Source organism: Macrosteles quadrilineatus, unplaced genomic scaffold (assembly GCF_028750875.1).
Source record: "Macrosteles quadrilineatus isolate MER2022 unplaced genomic scaffold, UCM_ALF_1.0 Scaffold_2__2_contigs__length_208266976, whole genome shotgun sequence".
Lineage (NCBI taxonomy): Eukaryota > Metazoa > Arthropoda > Insecta > Hemiptera > Cicadellidae > Macrosteles > Macrosteles quadrilineatus.
In genome coordinates this window covers 52500032-52521301 of record NW_026542595.1, presented here as the reverse complement: position 1 = coordinate 52521301, position 21270 = coordinate 52500032, and the positions used below count along the sequence as shown (strand labels likewise).

Below are 21270 nucleotides of genomic sequence, written 5' to 3'. Positions count from 1 at the left end.
TTAAATTAAAAAGCTACACAAATAAATTAAAATCCTTCAACATTAAATTACATTTATTCCTTCCAGAATGAAATAAAATTTACAATTGCTAAAATTTTCTAGAATCTTTAAAAACTTTACAGTAGTTAGCATTTAGTGTTTTAACATCCAAATGTAACTCTTTTAAAGAAATTCTAAAAGAATAAAAATGTTCATTTTATATTTACATCTTTTACTAATTGAAAGCAAAGTTTAAATATTTAATAAGAAAACATCTATGATCTTTCTTGTTAATACAATAATTAGCAGAGAGAGGGATAAAAGTGAATGAATTAAAATAACATAAAATAAAATAAACTTACTACTCATTGAGTAGGCTGCAGAAATTCACCCAGGTCTGGACACTGTACATTTACTCTCTTGAACTAACCATTCCACATGGAAGCAGCTCCCTTATATAAGATGACTCAGTTCTGGAACCTTCTACCCCTACTCAGGCCAGGACTTGCACAAATAACATATGAATTTAGGAAACAAATTCATCGTGTTATACATTGACTCAAAGACGGAAATAAAATAAAATAATGAAGCCTTAGAAGGAAAGCAGACAAACCATTTTCTAGCATTTGCATGTCACATATTTAGTAAATAATAAGTTATCAAGTATTTTAAAGTTTAAAATACATTTTATAAAACTAATACGTAGTATATTTGAAGAACATAAATATGCTGCATGAAGAAATCCCTTTAAAAAATAAGATTGATCAATAAGTGTACACCAACAAAATAAGTTTGGATCTGTAAGGAATATGTTGCAAATGCTAAAAGCAATGAAAACGGTAAACCGGTGTAAAAATAAAAGGGCCATATCAATGAAACCAAGATGTGAATGTAGAAGGAAGGATACAAGTTTACTGCAATGTAGAATTATAACAGAAGAAGATAGAAAGAAAATCTTTGAAGAGTTTTAAAAATATTGAAGCTTGGTCAGCAAAAAAGGTCTTTGTAAAGTTATTGACTAGACAAACAATAACTTTAGGCCTAGAGACTGTAAAGAAGAAAAGGAAAGCAGACGAAAAGTTTCGTATCAATATTTCCTAAAAAAAAGGCACTACCAAAGTACGTGTTTGTAAAACCATGTTTTTGAACACATTGAGTATTGGTGAGTGGACAGTAATCAACTGGCAGAAAACAGACGTCCCTACAGAAAATGATTCAAACCCTGATGATCCAGATAGTGAAAATGACACGAGGCCTCCCAGTGGCGTAGATACGGGGGGGGGATCAGGGGGATATATCCCCCCCTTCAACCTATAATGGGTAAAAAAAAATTGTAATAACATTAAAAAAATAATGTTTAAACGTATGCAATGAAATAGTGAATCTTTTTAATTTTACTTCTATTGTACTAACCTTGTTTTTCGTAAGTATACTTTCAATATCAATAAATCGTAAATAAACTGCAATTCCAGTAAAAGAAGAATGGTTTTTGTGCGCGAAACAGAGTACAGACACAAGTCACGGAAGGTCAACGGCCTATCCGCCCCTCCCCCTTCCACCGCCACTTCACCTTTTACACCTACCTGAAATTATTAATCGTTTTAACGTGAGCAATAAAATAGTTAATCAAGTGTCATGCCTATTGTACTAAGCTTGTTTGTTTGTACGTATACTATAATTATCGATGAATAAATGGTAACAGATAAACTACATGCCGGTAGCCGGTAGCAGTGGTGGGGTGGGATATTTGCGCGCCAAACAGACGTGAGTCACCGGACGTTCCGCGTTCAACCGCCCATCGACGACACCCTCCTCCTCTACCCCGTCTCCCACACTACGCACACTACGCTGGTGTTAATTATTGTGCCTGTGTGTTTTCATGATTTTCGTACTCCTTGGTGTCTCATGAATGTTATTTTATGTCAAAACAAACTAAACTGATCGTTTTTCGCCCCGAAAAGAAAAATAAAAAGTGCGGATAAGCCACGTCATGTGAGTGAAGGTGTTGTCAGTGGTGAGAAAAGACGGTGCTTTGACAACAATGTGTGCTCCACTTCTGCCTCTGGCTCGACTACAACTACCCCCGAGACTGCTTGGATGCAACTGCTGCTGATGCCACCCCCTGCCTGGATGAAACCGGTTCCGGTGCCACCCCGTGCCTGAATGAAACCGGTTCCGGTGCCACCTCGTGCCTGGATGAAACCGGTTCCCGTGCCGCCCCCTGCCTGGATGAAACTGCTGCGAGTACCACCCCCTGCCTGGATGAAACTGCAGCCAAATTCGCTACAACCTCTTCATCAACTATATGCAAGGGCCACTTTAATGACGTATCCAATTTCGTAAGTAAAACATTGAACGATTGTGATAGATTATAATTGTTAAATAACCCATGGATACCACCAAAAACATACATGTTTCCTCTAATTGACAAGTTCAAAGATAAAAAACTGAAGCTGAGGTTCCATCGTCAATGGCTGGATAGATATGAATGGTTGGTGTATTCAGAAAACGAACAGGGTGCTTATTGTAAGTACTGTGTTGCGTTTGCACATTCTAGAGGTGTTGGAAGCCAGCCTCTAGGTCAGTTGGTGAAAAAAATTCGACAATTGGAAACACGCAACTGAAATCTTCAGGCAGCACAGTACCACCAAGTACCATGGCGACAGCGTGTCAAAAGCACTTGACTTCAAGAATTTACAAAGCAACAAATGCCAATCCATTATCAATCAAATCGACAAAAACAGAGAAAAACAAATCAAACAAAACCGGAAAAACCTTAAACCTGTTATTAAAGCTGTTATGTTGTGTGGCCGCCAAGAAATAGCATTGAGGGGTCACAGAGATAGTGACTAGATAGTTCTAATGAAGGAAACTTTAGAGAAATCCTAAAATATAGGGCTGTCGGTGATGTTGACTTACGTGAAATGCTGGAAGGAAAATGAGAAAGGAACAAATATATAAGTCCAACAATTCAGAACGAAATAATTGAATGCTGTAATAAAGTCATTTTGACTAAAATCGTAACTCAAATAAATGAAGCCAAATGTTTTACAGTATTATCGGACGAAACGACAGACGTTTTAACCAGTGAACAAGTTGCTATTTGTGTCAGGTATATTAACCAACATAAAAGCTGAATCACTTAAAGGACGAGATTTAGCAAAAACAATTATTGATGGGTTGAAATCTTGTGGAGTTGACTGCGAATATATGATAGGGCAAGGGTATGATGGTGCCGGTAGTATAGCGGGCAAATTTAACGGTGTCCAAGCTGTGATTAGGGAAAAGTATCCTAAAGCAATATATGTGCATTGTGCCGCACATTCGTTGAATTTAGCTGTAACCAAGGCTAGTGAAGTACAATCCATAAGAAATTGTTTAGGTACAGTAGAAAAAATGTACTTATTTTTTTAACACACCGAAGAGGAAATCTGCGTTGTTAGATGCCGTTGAAAGCAGCAGTGAAACGCCTCACGCCCGCTCACTAAAGAGACTTAATGCCACTAGATGGATATCCAAATACGACGCAATCAATGATTTTTCAGAGCTGTTGCCTTTTGTCAACGAAGCCCTGGAAACTATGTGTTCGTGGAACGACTCTACATCGTCTGAGGCAAAGATTTTGAGTAATGCAATGGACATTGAATTCATTGTTTCTTTATTCATTATACGCGAGGTATTCGGGTATGGTCTGCCACTATGCAGGCTATACCAGAGGGAAGATTTAGATTTAAAGGAGTGTGTGCTGAGTGCTGAGTGTGCTATTCAAGAATTGAAAGACCTTAGATCACAATCTGAAGCAAAATTTAAAGACATCTACAACAAGGCAAAGTCTGTTGGAAATGAATTGGGAATCGTAGAAAAGGCGCAAAGAATCACAGCCCGACAGCGTAACAGGACTAACGTAGTCACTAGCTCCTTGGAGGAATATTACCGTATTAGCATATTTATTCCATATATCGATTATTTCATTCAACAACTTGAGGAAAGATTCGTCAACCCCGAGCGTGTTTTCAACGCGTTTATGTGTCTGTTCGAAACCATTGAAACCAACGAATCAGAGGAAGAACTATATAATAGCCTAACCGAGTTTTATGCTCCTTTGGTTGAGCTAAACTCCTATTCAGAGTTGAGGATGTGAAAATCTCGGGTAAAAAAGGAAAACCTTTCATTCAAAACCGCTTATCAAGCATTTTAAAGTGCGACAAGGTAGTTTTCCCAAATGTGTACAAACTACTTCAAATTTTGTGCACATTACCGGTATCTACAGCTACTCCTGAAAGAATGTTTTCGGCGTTGAAAAGAATTAAAACTTACTTAAGAAATACAACTGGACAGGGTAGACTTAATGGCCTTGCTTCGCTGGCAGTGCATAAGAACGTACCGTTATCGCCAGATGAAGTTATGGATGAGTTGGCGAAGAAACCGAGAACCGAGAAGAATTATTCTGAAGTAAATCAAAAGAGTTTACACAATCGAAAACGTGTTAACGTGATATCTTATTTTCAGATTTTGATTTTTTCTACACTACAATTGAATGTTTTAGGCCTAAAAATGTTAGAAACACATTTTTATGCTTTGTAACTTATACAAATGATGATACCAAAATTATTTAATTTTAGAATCGATGTAAATGTATTTATCTTTATTTTGACTAAATGTTACAAGTAATTTGAACTATAGTTAATAGGCTACCGTTATTTCAATGGCGGGTATTAAATTCTTAAAATACAGCTTAACCCTACAATGCATGACCCTGGGTCATACATGTCCCATCCAAAAAAATCATTATTTTAGAAAATAAAAACCTAACTTCTATGTCTTATTTCATGTTGGTCCACATCTGGCACATCTACAGTCTACTTTAGTTCGCCTATTGGCCTACAGGTGGCAACACTATGCAGCTTGACTCCATTATTGTCAGTCTAGACCACATGGTTGTCAAGGCAGCAGTTTTGTTGTGATTTTTAGGTTATAAAACTGAATACAAGTGGTTCCAGGCCTTCATGAAAATAACTGCCATCAAGAATAAGGTATGTAGATGTTACTGTATGCATTAGTTCATAAGTTATTAATTTTTCCTTTGATTTAATTGACATTTTAGGGTTGGTCCACATTTGACCCATTATGCACGTAGTGCAGAAACAGCCTATTTCTGTTTGGGTCATATATGGCCCTTCATGCAGTAATGTCAACACAATTTATTTTATAAATCCTAACAGATACAAACATATGGAAGCTTCAAATTTCCAATTATTGTGTCCTTATATAAAGTTTATATTTCCGAAAAATAAATAGGTAAGTTTGTTGTATTTTGTAATATTATTTGTGTTTTTTTTTTTTTTTTTTGTCTAACTGATTTGTTTTCTTTGCAGTGACATGTATCGTTCATCTATTTCTGAAGATGACGTACTAGAGGTTCTCTTTCCATCAGACCTAAGTGAGGACTGTGACGATGTTGACGCTGACCCTGATTTTGTGCCAGGCAGCAGTGATGATGAAGAATGTACTATTCGGAAGAGGAAACGTAATGTATTACCAGTTTTTTCTAAATCCGATCCTTCCTTGGAACCTTCATATTCTTCTGATGAAGATGATACTACAACTTCAAAGCCTGTCAAGCCGCCTCCAACAAATGATCCGGTTCCATTCAATGCTCAGGCCAAAAGTGAAGTTTTTGGCCCAACTCCATCAACATCTAGTCAATCTGAAGCACAGGTTAATGCTCTCCAAAAAACTAATGAGAGGTGCAATACTTCATTGCCATCAACATCATTTGTAGACCCTGCAACATTCTATAACACTCCTGACTCATCAGTTGATGTTTGTGGCAACAAGGTCAAAGTTTCAATCTGACAAGAAACAAAACAAAGAAACAAAAAAGAAAAAAACCTGTTGTGAAGAAAAGTGTTACAGGTAAAAAAAGAAGTCAAATGAAAACCAAAAGCCCGAAAGCGTCTAAAGAGAAAGATATCAATAAAAAAAAGAAAACTAAGCCACAACTTCCCTGGGAACTTGCTTCTATATTGCCCAAATCAATACCTTTTGATTCAGCAAATGAAAAGCTTTCTGATGACATCGTAAATTTAGACACTACATATCAGTTCTTTACATACTTTTTCACAGAAGAGCTTATTGCAAAAATATTGCATGAGACGCAACTTTTTTGTATTCAGAGGGACCCTAACTCAAAACTTGCATTAACCCTTACTGATATACAAAGGTTCTTAGGGATTTGTATATTGATGTCGATTATCCGACTTCCAAATGTGCGCTGTTATTGGAAAGAAACAATTGGAAATCCTATAATAGTTGAAACAATGAGTGTGAATCGTTTCGAATCAATCAGACAAAATCTTCACTTCAATGACAACAGTGCTATGGTGCCAAGAGGGGAACCAGGTCACGATCGGCTACACAAACTTAGACCAATTGTTGATGCACTTCAGTCAAGGTTCCAGACAATTCCTTACGAACAAATGTTGTGTGTCGATGAACAGTTGTGTGCAACCAAAGCGCATCACTATAACAAGCAATATATGCCCAAAAAGCCTCATAAATGGGGCTACAAACTTTATGTATTAAGTGGGGTTAGTGGCTTTGCATACAACTTTGAGATTTACTCAGGGCAAGAGAATGACCCAGATTGTAGGCTTCCTGGAGAACCTGATTTGGGCTCATGTGCAAATGTTGTAGTACGCCTTGTTCGTAATGTTCCTCCAAACCATCATCAACTATATTTTGATAATTTCTACACGACACTACCACTAATGGTACACTTGGAAAAAAGAAATATTCACGCCCTTGGCACTGCACGAAGAGACAGACTACAAAATGAGAAGCTTCCATCAATGGATGAGCTAAAAGAATGCCCAAGAGGATTCTCTGCCGAAACATGCTTGAAGATAGATGAAGTTGAAGTTACTTCTGTGTTGTGGAAAGACAATAAATGTGTTACTCTTGTCTCCACGTATGCAGGAATTGGGAAACAGACAAAGGTGGCACGCTATGACAAAAAGAAGAAAGTCAGTCAAGAAGTTGACTGCCCCCATGTTGTAAAACTGTACAATAAACACATGGGTGGCGTGGATAAAATAAACTCCATCATAGGTCGCTACAAAATCAAAATGAGAACCAGAAAGTGGTATTTGCGGCTTTTCTATCACCTTATTGATGTTACCATGTGCAACAGTTGGTTGCTGTACGTTAGGGCGTGTGCCCAGAAAGGAGAAAATTATGTAATGCACCTTGCAGAGTTCAGGGAAGAGGTTGCCATCACTCTTTGTAAACTGGGGAACTCTACCACTCCAAAGAGGGGAAGACCCAGTAATGAACTGGAGAATGTGCTCAGGCTAAAGAAAAGGAAGCCCAATGTTTCGTACATACCACCAAAGGAAGTTAGAAAGGACGAAGTTGGACATTGGCCCGTGTGGTCTGAGACCAGGCTCAGATGCAAACTTCCAAGATGCAGCAGTAAAACTTTCATTACCTGTGAAAAATGCAAACTGTAACTGTGCCTTAACAAGGACAAGAATTGCTTCAAACTATTTCATTCAGTTTGAATTTCAACCAAGAGACTAAAGCAATGACATTCTGTCACTTGTTTGAAGTGTTTTATTTCAAAGAATTTCATGTATAATTTAATTTACAGGTTTTATATGTAAATTGACATGAAACTTAATTCTGTAAGTTGAAATAAAAATATTTACAGTAAATGCATATTGGGCTATTTATGACCCACTCCTATTTTTCTCAATTTAAACACTAGTGCATGTTGTGCCAAATTTGACCCAACTAATAAAATCTAAAAAAAAAAACACATAAAATACAAAAGAAAATTTTTTAAAACTATTTTTCCATAAGTTAGTACCACATTGCCTACCTTGTGGAATTTTTTTTGAAATTGAAATAAAAAAATCATAAATTGTAGGGTTAACACTACAAAGAATTTGCATTTCATCGTATTTTTTAAAATTCTTGTAAATTAAAGATTTCCCCCAAAATTGTGAGTTAACTAATGTAATCTATTAGTGTTTATATCTAACGTGTTTTCTTGGTTGTTTTGAGGTTTTGATTTTTTTCTACGCAACAATTGAATGTTTTAGGCCTAAAAATGTAAGGAACATATCTTTATGCTTTTCGTAACATATACCAAAGATAATACCAAGAATTACTTTCAGAATACTGTGTTAGTATTAAACATGATGTCTTACGATGTAAATGAATGTATCTTTATTTTGAATAAATTTTAAAAGTCATTTAAACTATACTTATAATAGGCTAACGTTATTTTAAAAGCTGGTATTAAATTGTTAAATTACAGTAAAACACAACAAAGAATTAGCATTTTATAGTATTTTTAAAATTATTGTAAATTAAAATGTTGCCCCAGAATTGTGAGTTAACTTTGGTAATCTATTAGTTATTGAATTATGTATTCTTTATTCATTACAAATGTTCCATTAAAACATGTTTTTAGTTTATTCTAAATCAGAGCTGAGCTATGTCAATTTATTTCTGTTGTAATAAAAGTATCTATTAATTAATGAGAGTTTGTCATTATTTATAACTGTTTCATCGCTTAGAAATTTTAAAACAACAATAAAAAATAACACATAAATTATTAAATTATTTGCAAGCTTAGATAGACTACCTAAATATGGCTTTGGTGGGCTACTATACAAATTATTATACTCCATTGATATTTTTTTTCAATTACTAAGCTTATACAGTGTTAGCTGTTTTAATAACTACTCGGCATAGAGACAGAATTAGCACACGAAACTAATTAAAGCAAAGACGCAAAAAAAATGAAAATGCAGTTTACATAAACTTAAGATGATTGGGATCGAGCAGCGACCACTGACCACAGACAGAACTTGAGGAAGGTTCCCATCTTTTAATTAATTGGTTCTATTATTCTATATTTAGACTCCCTTGTGTCACTCCACTCTAAACATTTCTGTCTTTCACGTCATGTGTTATTGCAGTCAATTTCAGCCCCCCCCCACCGACCAACCCCACCCTTTGGACCCAACCCCTCCCCTCCACCATATCTAGTAAAAGTATGGTCGTCGAGACCCGAGGTGAGAGAACACTAAACGGCAGAAGAGGTTCGGCCCCCAGTCCGGTGGACGGGGTTTAGGCTCTCTGTACTAAAATATCACTATATCTTTTTAAAAGTACTAATCTAGGCTTTTCGTTATATGATAACATTTAACGTTATGTTTCTCTATCCTTTAACACTGAATATTTTGATAGGCCAACAGTCACGTTAACATATTAATCAAAATATTCAGTGTTAAAGGAAAGAGAAACATAACGTTAAATGTTATCATATAACGAAAACCCTAGATTAGTACTTTAAACATAAATTTAATAAAAAACTAGTCCACCTGAAATTAAAGGAAAAAGTTTATTTCATAAGTACAAAATTGCATAACATTTTATTAAATATTAACACCAGATTTCACTTCCTAAACGCTTAAAAATAGTGTTTGGAGAAGTTATTTTTATCAAATTTTCCGGGGGAGGAAAATTTTCCGGAGGCTCTCTTGAAGGGGGGTATCCAGACCCCCCGTATCCCCCCCTGACTATCTACGCCACTGAGGCCTCCTGCTAAAAAGTTGAGAAACAAAAAAAATCTTTATTATTGTAATACCTGCCACATGTTAATACCTGTCATTTTGAAAGCGGATTATCACCGTTTTTATGATGAGCTCCCGAATTTAATCAACTAGCCTAAGTTAATACCTGGTCATGGAAATGTATTGCTAGTAATAAGTACAGAGTACCGATAATTAGTGTATTCATGTCAATCATTGTTATTTTTTTTCACTATACTTCTTATTACTTACGTAAAATATTACTGTAGTACACAGAATTTATGTAATACATATAATTGAAATATTTTTTAATTAAAATATTTTTTCAATTGGTTTTTATTTATTATTTGTACATCCTATCACTGCTACTTTTATTACAACATAACCACGTATCTCCAGTGCAATCGATGGGAAAACCTCGTAGCTCCTTTATAAATTACCAGAAATAAATTGAAATATGTTTAAGTTTGTTAACAACCTAGCAACATACTATATTTAATGTTATTATAATTTCCGACCACTATATCTATAACAGTAAATATATAAAACAGTTTTTTTCCTTCTCCTGAAAAGTTTGCCATTTATGAGTTACGAAGTTTGCAAATTGAGGTAGCGATATGATAAACATAAGTCTAATAAAGGTTAAGCAAACCGGCATGCTGATGAAACGCTGAAACGAGCTCGAGTAGAGGTTGTAAAGGCCTATTCAGAGCTAAATGGACTTGGCTTGAAAAAACTAACTCCCATAGATATAGCTGTAAGATAGTTCACTTCAAAATATGGAGTTGGTTGCGTAATCGAAATGATAAAAGGCCTCGTTATCGATTATGAGGTTTTATCTAAATATTGTAGAATCTGTGAAAGGAAAAAGACTGAATTGGGTGAAGATTCTGATGAATATTAAGAGTGGTTTATAGAGAATCAGCCTACGTGTCATGCTAATTATGAAGGATCATCACCAGTAATGGAGGTCGAATGGGCGGAGCAGATTTGGCGGCGTTATGAAGCTGCAGGGTTCCGTTTCACTATCGTAATATCGGACGGGTATTCAAAGTAAACAACCGCTTAGTACAAGTGAATGTTTATGGAGCTGATGTTTTAATAGAAAAGAAATAGTGTATTAATCATGTAGCCAAACGACTAGGGGCAGCTATTCGAACCCTTGTACAAAAAAATAAAAAATTCGTTGGATGGCAAGGCCTTCAGAAGTTAAAAGTCTACTATAGATAAGCTATGCAAGAACTATAGGAATTCTGTGGTAAATAAGCTGCTACAGTGTCGTAGGAATGGGAAAAAACTATCTTTGACACAGGATCACAGTCAGTCTACTGACGACAACCCAAAACACGACAACTACCCTCCTGGTAAAGAAAGTTGGCGTTTTTATCAACGAAATAGCCTATGTCCAATAGTTCAGAGCCTAGGTAACATTCAGTTGGTATACAAACTCCACTAAATAGCTTGGTTGTTCAGCACTAGAAGCCGATTTACAAACACCTTACTTTATATGAGTTACTGAAACGCTCATCCAAAGGAAACAATCAAAACGCTAATGAAGCGTTGCATGGCGTTATTTGGCGTTAAGTGTCCAAAAACCACATTCTCGTAAAAACTAAGGAATAGAGGCAGGGATTGCTGAGGGAATCTGTTTCAGTTGACTAAGGAGTTGAAGAGCAATATAATATCTCAGGATTTGAATCTTAAGAAAGAAACGTGGCATTCAATAAGAAAAAGGATTCATCGAGCACAACCATACATGGCATTACAAGGCAGCAAATACCACTTCACCCAGAACTGAGGACAAGGATCACTCAACTTGTTGAAAACGGTTTCAAGTCTGTCCACGCAATAAAACTGCACTTAAAAGAGAAAGTCAGGGATATTTTCAAAGGAGAGCAAGGTTCAGACAACTTAAATAGTGCGTTTTATGCAAACGACAAAGTGATTTATACTTATGTTTACAACACTTTGCTTGAACTGAAAGGAAGCAAATACGACCAGAAAGCACTGGAAACAATATAAACATTTGGAGAAAATCTAATGATTCAGACAAACTTTATTTTAGAAAATTCAAAGTTGAAGAAGATAAAACCACTCCCCATCTCTTCTGCCATCAGACTTCCATGCAAAAAAAGTTAATGGAGCTTTATGGGAACAACACTTTCCTTCTTGATGCAACATACAAAACAATAAAGTATTCCCTTCCTCTCTTTTTAATCGTAGTGTGACGATGGGTCCAATTTTCCCATCGTCGAAACAAATTACGCACAATAACTCCCTGACTGTGACACCCTGTTCCCTGTGTGGAGAGAGGAGGCAGCACCGGGTTAGCGCCGGAGGCGAGACACAGAGTGTGTGTTGCGTGGCCGGAGTGCGGAGTTGACGACAAGCGCGGGTCGCTGCACGGGGGACGACGTCGGGAAGAAGATGACATCCTGAGACCGCTAGACTACGGCAACCCCAGGACAGGAGAAGAGAGAGACGAGATGGGCGAGGCGACATCAAGAGGGCTCGTTGTCGTGTAGGCCGAGGTCGTTCAGAGTGTGTAACCAGGGCCATCTATGGGAGGACGAGCTCCAGGGACTAAAAGGGAAATAAAAGGAATGTTGAGGTAAGTTTTGTATTTTTGTATTTATTTTGGGCTACACCCCCCCCCCCGTTACTACCCCTTGGGACGAGGGGTACGTGACAAGTTTGTTGGAGGCAACCGGGTATACCCTGAGGTGGTAATCTACGTCGAGTAACTACTCCTAGTCTGGTAATGTATTAGTAAATAGATTATTGACCGCTTTGTTGCTGGGTACAGTTATGCAAGTGGCGTTTGTCACCCCTGTGTTTTAATAAAACGTAACATATAACGAATAAACGTAAAGTAGTGTTGTGTTTGATGAGACTTGATTAATAACTGTGACTAGCTTAATAAGAGTGACTTGCTTAATTACTGTGACTAGCTTAATAAAAGTGATTTAGTTAATAAGAGTGATTAGTTTAAAGAGTCAAACTTTGTTGCATTTTGTGTAGTAGGTGACGTGAGAACATAATCAGGGGTTCATTCTGGTCAAGCTTGCAAGCAATGAAGTGGTCAGTAATATTGATTGTGGAATTAAAGATGTTTTAGTCTAAGGGGACATTCATTTTTCTGTTTGAGTATAATATTGGATTGATGTTTAAGTATGTGGTGGGTTTTATTGAGTGACGTGTAGCCGTCGAAATATTTTTGTTTTATTCTTGTGTAAGTTGTCCGATAATAGTTAATAGTTCTACGCTGGTAAATATTATATTGGTAAATATTCTGTGAGAAAAGTATTCTTATGAAGTGACAAGAGTACCAAACTAAGATATAGTGTGACGTTGCTGATAATGCAGAGAAGGGCGCGACAGCAGCTTTGACGTGGGGATAAATCAAAGAAGGGATGAAAAATGCATTCCAAGGTGTAGCATGGGACGAGCAATTGGAGTACAAACTACGAATGCGTGTGCAGGGGTGCGAAACTACAAAAGAAAAACCGACAGACACAGCTGGTCTTTCAAAGGTATGACAGAGGCAATTCAAGCTGTTCTTGATAAAAGGATGGGCTACACAACAGCATCTGCGACGTTAAAAAAACGTTCCAAGGACAGTGTAAAGAAAGCTCGACAAAAACAATCAACAGCTGAAGTAGCAGCTTGCAAGAGGTTTGGGCGGTACTTGACTGTTTTTCTTTGGCTCAAGAAACAGAGTTGGTAGCACATATTACGTTTGGAAGGAAGATTGTTTGGCCTAACGATTGGAGACCTTCGAACATTAGCATTAGAGCTTGCAGAGCAAAAAAACATTAGACACTCTTTTAACCAAGAAAGCCGAATGGCTGGGAAGGACTGGTTTTATGGATTCATACGCAGACACTTAGATCACCTGAAGCCACGTCCTTAGCTCGCGTCAAATAATTTAACAAATTTGCAGTTGGAAGATTCTTCGATCTTCTTTAATCAATATACAAAGAGTTCAACATTCAACCAAGTGACATCTACAATGTGGATGAAACGAGTATACTGACAGTGGTCAATAGACCTTCAAAGATTTTGGCCCTTCGTGGAAATAAGCAAGTCGGTAGTCTATCATCAGTTATGCGTGGAGTACTTGTAACAGCTGAAATGTGCAAAAGTGCATCAGGGTTATACACACATGCCTCTCATGTTTGTCTCTTCGAGTAAAAAGGAAAATCCATTGTTGATGGATCAGGCTCCTCCGAGGTCATATGCATGCCCCGAGGGGCCCGAGAGGGGGGGGGGGGTTGGTTACTTGTTACGAGACAGGATGGATAACCAAACAATCTTTTGTTGTATGGTTAAGAAGTTTGTACTGCTAGATGGACATTACGTGCAAATAGCCTTGAACTTTTAGTGAAAAGAACCTCATTTAAATAATAGAAATACTTTAAATAAAAGTCTAGAGGTTTCCACTAAATATTATTGTACTTTTAAAATTAATTAACAATTAATTGTCTAGAGCAAATAAAAATGAACCACTTTTGTTAGAAAAGCCTAGAAGAATCTCTCTTAGTTTATTTTTCTCTTCTTAGCAACCAAAATTCAATAAAACTATTTAAAACATCTGTCAGCTGATAGATTTGTCAGCTCACTACAGGAGCCCGCAGAGCCGACAAAATCAGCATGAACTATCAGCGAAATAATTATGGTTATTATCAACCAAACAATTACCAGGATGGAGAATTCCCTGGTCCTCAAGGGTATGGAGCACTCAGAGGGAGAGGTGGCTACGCCCCCCCCCCCCTAAAAGGAAACTCTCTCAAAGAGGCAGAAACCCAAGACAAAGAGGAGGTGGAAATAACACATTCAAGAAGTCTACCCCAGATAAAGTCATCGATGCTGTGCCCAAGCCTTAACACTTAAGTAAGGCACCATCGGAAGAGAAAAACGACCCTCTGTATGCAGAAAGCTTTTTCACAGACGAGTCGCAAGCCCTTGCTCCCGAGCCAGATCTCAAGCAAATTCACTCTGGTCTCGAAGGACTTGATAAATTGGCATTAACATTACATGGATATTGTGTGTCCCATCGACCAGGATTCGCGAAGCGTTTTCCTGAATCCGTTCTTGCGTATTACTGTTCAGTTTACGCATATGCGCGGATGTTAGATGTAGAACAAATCAACTCCCGTGGACTATCATTCGACGAAAAAGAATTTTTGATGAACGTCAAACAATTTGAAAACGAAATTCAAAAATCATTCAGCACGGTACTAGCTGGAATTGGCAATACCGTCTGTCCCAACGGAAGGGAACTAAAGTTTAGGATGCTACCTCGTAACTACATTGACGGGGAGTACAATGATGTCACAATTCCAGGGTACTTAGGACGAGCAGGTCCGGTTACCCAACCTCTCTACAAATCTTATGTTTGCATGGCAGTATATGCACAACGCATACTCGCAGACTTAGGAGGAGAAGAGGACTGGGACTTGCCTCAGGATGTTAGGCCAGATGACGCCAACGCAGTGCACCCTAATCCTAACATGTTAGGATATCGATCATCCGTCCATTTGTCATCGGAGCAACAGGCGTTCCTTTCGAAAGTCGGAATCACGCATAATCACTTCCCGATGAATAACGGAACAATTTCACTCAACATCCCACTTATACTGGCTGTACAAAGAGAGATCAGCCAAGTGAAAGGCATTAACCTCGCACCATCTCCCAATGTTGCAGTAGGAAGTTCAGGTCAGATCGCCTTCACCTACTCAACTTCATCGGTGCTTCCAGGTGTTGACAGTGACGAAGATCAAACTCTTAGGAGTTTTTGCAAGATCTCGAATCCGGTAGTCTTCGTCAGTTCTTGTACTAAATATCAAACTGTGTACGAAGAAGGAGAAATCGACGAGGATCACATCATGGTCAACTGGTGTATCTACGACTATGTAAACGAAGAGATCCCCGCCCTTTACAACGATCACGTCGGGGTCACCAATTTTAGTGAAAAGGACCTCATTTAAATAATAGAAATACTTTAAATAAAAGTCTAGAGTTTTCCACTAAATATTATTGTTTAATTTATCATACTTTTTAAATTAATTAACAATTAATTGTCTAGAGCAAATAAGCTCACTCTGGAAGAAGCGTGACAATACATAAAATTGGCCAGCTAATGACTAGAGCATTTCCTCCAGCGGCTGTAATGTAAACTGGAATATATCCTTTCAATAGAGATTTTTTCCCAGGACATCTGTTTGCTCCATCAGAAGTGACTGATCGGGAAGCTCCAAGCGCAGCACTGCTGCTGACTTCGTTGGCCTCACCAGCACTGCCATCAACCTCTTCTGCTCCAGGGGCAGTAGGAGTCAATAGTCTTCAAAACAATCGTCAACAACCACAAACTGTCACAGCGACAAACACACTTACTAATAACGTAAACAATGATGAAACAGCAAAAAAGACATAAAGTGTCATTGAATTTATAGAAGAAGTTTCTTTTATTTTCGTTAACTTGTCAAACCTATTCATTGCTGGGAACTTTTTGAGAATAACAATCCTTGTGAAGATCACAAAGAAAAAGTTGTAAAAAGTCTACAGCCAGAAAATGTTAAACTTGATGGTTCTCGACGAGGAGTCTTTGTCACTAACAAAAGTGTCACGTCTGTGGAGAAGTTTTGTAGCTCAAATATAATTCAGAAAATGGTAACTGTGGCACATACTATTGATGGTTTTACTCCTTTGGCAGCCATTTTGTATTGACAGCAAGGTTGGAGCTCAGTGAAGTGATAATTTGTTGTGTTTTTGTGTGGTTCGGTAGACAAGGTTAAGCTTTTTCCTGACTGTGTGGCACATCTGAAGCTGTAATTAGTAGACAAGTTAACTTTTACTAGCGGCGCGGCGGCTGAAACGTTGTGTTCTATCATGAATATGCCTCCGACATGAGTAAGTTTTTCATATAAAACAATGTACTTTTGAAAAGTGTTGAGAAAGCAAGTACTGATTTTATGACAAGTGTCACGCATGATGCTGTGGTAGGAAATAATGGAAACAGTGAAATTCGTAGCATAAGCGCGGACACACTTCAAACATGGAGTTATTACAGTGACTTGTGTAAAAAATGGGAAAGTTTTTAATGTTTTGTGTCTTAGTTAGTACTGTCCAGTTTGTATAAATGAAAAGATCATGACGATTGCCTAGCAAACTACGAAGGGTCAAGTGGCAGTATGGAGGCTGCTGGTGTTTTGCAAATCATCCTGCGGTCTGACAAACGCATTAGGTACACCCAATTTTTGGAGGGACGGAGACAGCAAACCTTTGATACTGTTGTGGCCTACAAACCATATGGTGATAATGTGCCAATAACTAAGCTTGAATGTAGACATGTTCAGAAGCGGTTAGGCACACGTATTATCGAGAGGACTTCCATCTCCTGAACGTACTAACTCCTAGTCATCAGCTGTGATGGAAGTCATCCGACTTGTTTATAGAGGCCTCACTGATAATACCCTACTCAGTCGTTGTTTGCACGGTAGGCCTTTGGCACAGAATTGCAATGAAGCTTTCAATCAATTGGTTTGGTGTACGCTACCTAAAACTAAAATTGTGAATGGACTGACAATAAAACTTTGAGTGTAAGATGCTATGCTGTATTATATTAAGGGGGCTTTGGGTAAAGTTAGGGTTTTGGAAGCGGGGCTTAAAGGTTTTAAAGAAGGGTTATTCAATGAGCTTTTGCCTTCGTAATAATTTGTTGACTGTGGTTATAATAGTTTCTAGATGTTTCTACTATTGATGTTTTCCAGATGCCCGGGCCACCATAAATGTCAAGGAGGTCCTACACTCAAGAAGACCTACAGAAGGCTATTCTTGCCATATATGCAGGAATGACCGTGACCCCTGCTTTGAAGAAATTTACCAAATCCTGAAAGATAAATTGAGCGGGAAGTACGCTATAGAATGCCGGATGGGGGGTCCATCTCTACTAACCCCTGAAGACGACAAGATTTGTCTGTTGGTGCTGCTTGCTTCCCAGTTTCGAAAGCTCAAATCCTCTCCAGTGAAAGGTGGTTCACATTGTTTCTGCAGCGGCATCCGGAAATCTCGGCACGCGTGAGCCAAGCTCTGACTTTTTTAGGAGGCGGCAGTTACAGAGCTCGAGTTGCTCAATGGTTCGACGAAAACTGAGAATACGTGTCGAGCAAAAGAATCGAATATGTCTTTCAAGACTCTAGACGGGTTTTTAATTGTGACGAATCAGCGTTATTTCTGTGCCCCAAGGGGAAAAAGGTCTACGTCGAGAAGGGTGAAAACCCCGTCTACAACATCAGAGGTAATGATGAGAAGGAGTGCATCACTATCCTCGTTATAGCAAATGGTGCTGGCACCTTGGTCCCACCAATAGAGTTTTAGCGTATGAGAGGATACCAGTGGCCGAAGTCCATAAATTTCCTGGAACATGGGGCCTGGGAAAATCCGAATCCGGCTGGATGACGGGACAAACTTTTTTTTGAGTATGTCACAAACGTATTCTGACCGTGGTTGCTTAAACGCAATATTTTATTAGTTTAAATGTTTTTCTTATATTAATTCCTTTTTTATCGATTTTGTAAAAAAAAATACCTATTGCCATTTAATAATTTTTTTATAAAACAAAAAACCTTCTTATTATTGCTAGTAAATATGCAAAGTACAAGCTGTAAAAGTTTCACCAACATGGGATGGTTAAAAAAAGTTATGTGTACCTAAACAGACCTGTTTAACAAGGCGAAGATAAGTGTGTCACGAAGAGTTGTTTTTATTTAATGATATTTTAAATTTAGTTGCAAACTTTTTTACTACGCATTTTATCTTTCAAGACTCAAGACGGGGTTTGAATTGTCAACATCAGAGGTAATGATGAGAAGGAGTGCATCACTATCCTCGTCATAGCAAATGGTGCTGGTACCTTGGCCCCACCGATGGAGATTTAGCGTACGAGAGGATACCAGCGGCCGTAGTGCACAAATTGCCTAAAACATGGGGCCTGGGAAAATTCGAATCCGGCTGGATGACGGGAGAAACCTCTTTTGAGTATGTCACAAACGTATTCCGACCGTGGTTGCTTAAACGGAATATTTTAATTAGTTATATGTTTTTTTTTTTATTATATTAATTCATTTTTGAAAAATTTATTTTGTAAAAAAATATTGTCATTTATTTATTTTTTATATAACAAAAAGCCTTATTATTATTGCTAGTAAATATGCAAAGTACAAGCTGTAAAAGTATCAGCAACATGGGATAGTTAAAAAAAGTTATGTGTACCTAAACAGACCTGTTCAACAAAGTGAAGATAGGTGTGTCACGAAGAGTTGTTTTTATTTAAAGATATTTTAAATTTAGCTTTTATTAAAATACGTTACTGAAGTTAAAAAAGTTGGTGATCAAGTAGAATCAAAATCACACTTTGCCAAAACATATGACCAATTTCCCCTAAAATTACAAGAAAACGAAATATGTACATGTAACAAATTTGTTTGCAGACATGCTTGTAAACAGTTTACTGTATAAATGTCAAGGAGGTCCTAAACTCAAGAAAACCTACAGAAGGCTATTCTTGCCATAGATGCAGGAATGACCATGACCACTGCTTCGAAGAAATTTACAAAATTCTGAAAGATAAATTGAGCGGGAAGTACGCTATAGAATGCCGGATAGGGCGTCCATCACTACTAACCCCTGAAGAGAGAAAGATATTGGTGGATTGGGTGATGTCTGTTGGTGCTGCTGGCTTTGTAACATTTAGACAGACAGATAGAATATTTTAAAGGCTGTGAGTGTTGTACGGCTGGCCACCGGACAACGTTATCTCTCTCTATTGTTGGATGCGCGCTCCAACCTATTGTTATCAGCTGGGCCTTGCATTCCATCTGACTATCCTGTCGAAGTTTGTCGAAGGTTACGCCAGTATTTTTCCATGATAACTCTGCCTCAGAGTCAGAACAGCCAGGACCACTTGAGGAGTGACATCGCTGACTCGACTACAAGACCCATTCTTTCTACGTATGTCTACGGATTATATGTAAGCATGGTAAGCAGTATGATAGACTTTTAATTTTGCTAAAGGAAACTTTTAACTTGAAAACCTAGTCAAAATTCAGAACGTAACCTAAAACTCAGAAAAACAATATTTTCTCTCTCAAGTTTTGTAAATGAAATTTTAGTTCATGGAAGTAAAACCTGTTGTGTTTATTCAGGAATTATTTAATTGTTTTCACCTTTAAAACAGTTATTTCGTTTTTATAATGTTTTATACCATAGTAGAATGTTTGTAAAAATTTATTGTTTCAACCTTGAAAAGCTTTGGTAAAATATCTACGAACTCTTAACCATTATTCCAATTTGTGAAACTACTGTAACTTGTGAACAACTTTGTCAAAACCTGTCAATATGAACATGTGCTAAATTGATTTTTTTTGCTGAAACATTTTACGAGGTAAGAAAATGCTTTAAAAACGAATGTAGGCTATGCTGGTTTCAAATCATGATTATTTCAATGTCAAGTCTAAATTCTTAGTTTAATTATTTGTGTTCAATTTTTATTATGATGTAATCTTTTGAAGTTTCATGTATATAGCATGTATGTACATGTACAGCTCGTGACATCTAAGCTGGCACTTGGCCGATCGCTAATAGTACCTTTTTCAAAAACATTATGTCTCGTCATGCGGGTTGCATAAACTGTCCTCGCGACCCATATGAAGGCGCTCAAGTACATAATACAAGGGGAGTCAACCCCGTGAGGCAGCGGAAATGTTTGCAGTCCGGTCTTTTCCCTACCTCCACCCTCCTCCCGCCTACACTGCCCGCGTTAGGCCAAGTGCCAGCTTAGGTGTCACGAGCTGTACACACATGTATGTGTATGTACATGTAGCCTAGCCCATTCATATTCAATCTGTGGAAATTGAAGTCGAAATGTATTTTGTCAGTACTGAAAATAATTTTGTTGTGTAAGAATTTAGGCTGAGACAATTTCCAAGTTTTATTGTAATATTTGATACTTCTGAACTACTCTAGAATCTTTTATAATAGGCTACTTCACAGACTATTTAAAAAATTTTATTCTGAACTCTTTTGCTGTCTAGTACTGTAATGTATCAAAAATATTATGTGATTTAATCGTCGTTTGCGGTAAACAACCAAATAGTTAAAAATATGTTCTGAATTTTTAGAGATTTTATAATTTAAAAGGTTTGGTTTGGAGATACTGATACTGATATTATACTTTTGAATATATAGGGTTTCTGGTTTGGAGGATACTAGCCTGGACCCAGAGCCTACCCTGCTGATGACTCTACCGATCTTGACCCTGCTGAAGAGGTTTACCTGCTCGACTTAACCTACCCTAACCGTGACTGCGGATTTGTTCAACGAGGGACCTACACATCCGTATAACTGACAAATGAGTGTAGCTTTAAGGTTTTTAGAAGTTGGTTGAACTTTTAAAGAACTTTCACTATTCATTACCGAAAGACCTCGATCAAAGCTACTCTAGCCTATTGGGATACTGTTAAAATCACAAATTGAGGATAGGGTTAACTTAGAAATAGTAAATCGTAACCTGATGATCATTTGTCTGTGTGTATATAGTAACGGATACCTTGTAGTATATTTGTGTAAAGTAATTTTTCAATTTTGAAAAGAAATAAGGGCCCTTCTTAAAAACAATATATAAAAA

At 37.5% G+C, this 21270-nt stretch overlaps 1 protein-coding gene across 1 annotated transcript; it reads left to right on the top strand.

The window, feature by feature from the left end:
* Positions 1 to 6299: 6299 nt before the first annotated feature.
* Positions 6300 to 7490, top strand: LOC128984190 (piggyBac transposable element-derived protein 2-like). The gene has a single exon (XM_054403484.1). It carries the CDS (start codon positions 6300 to 6302, stop codon positions 7488 to 7490), a length of 1191 nt encoding a protein of 396 aa, XP_054259459.1.
* The last annotated feature ends 13780 nt before the right edge of the window (positions 7491 to 21270 follow it).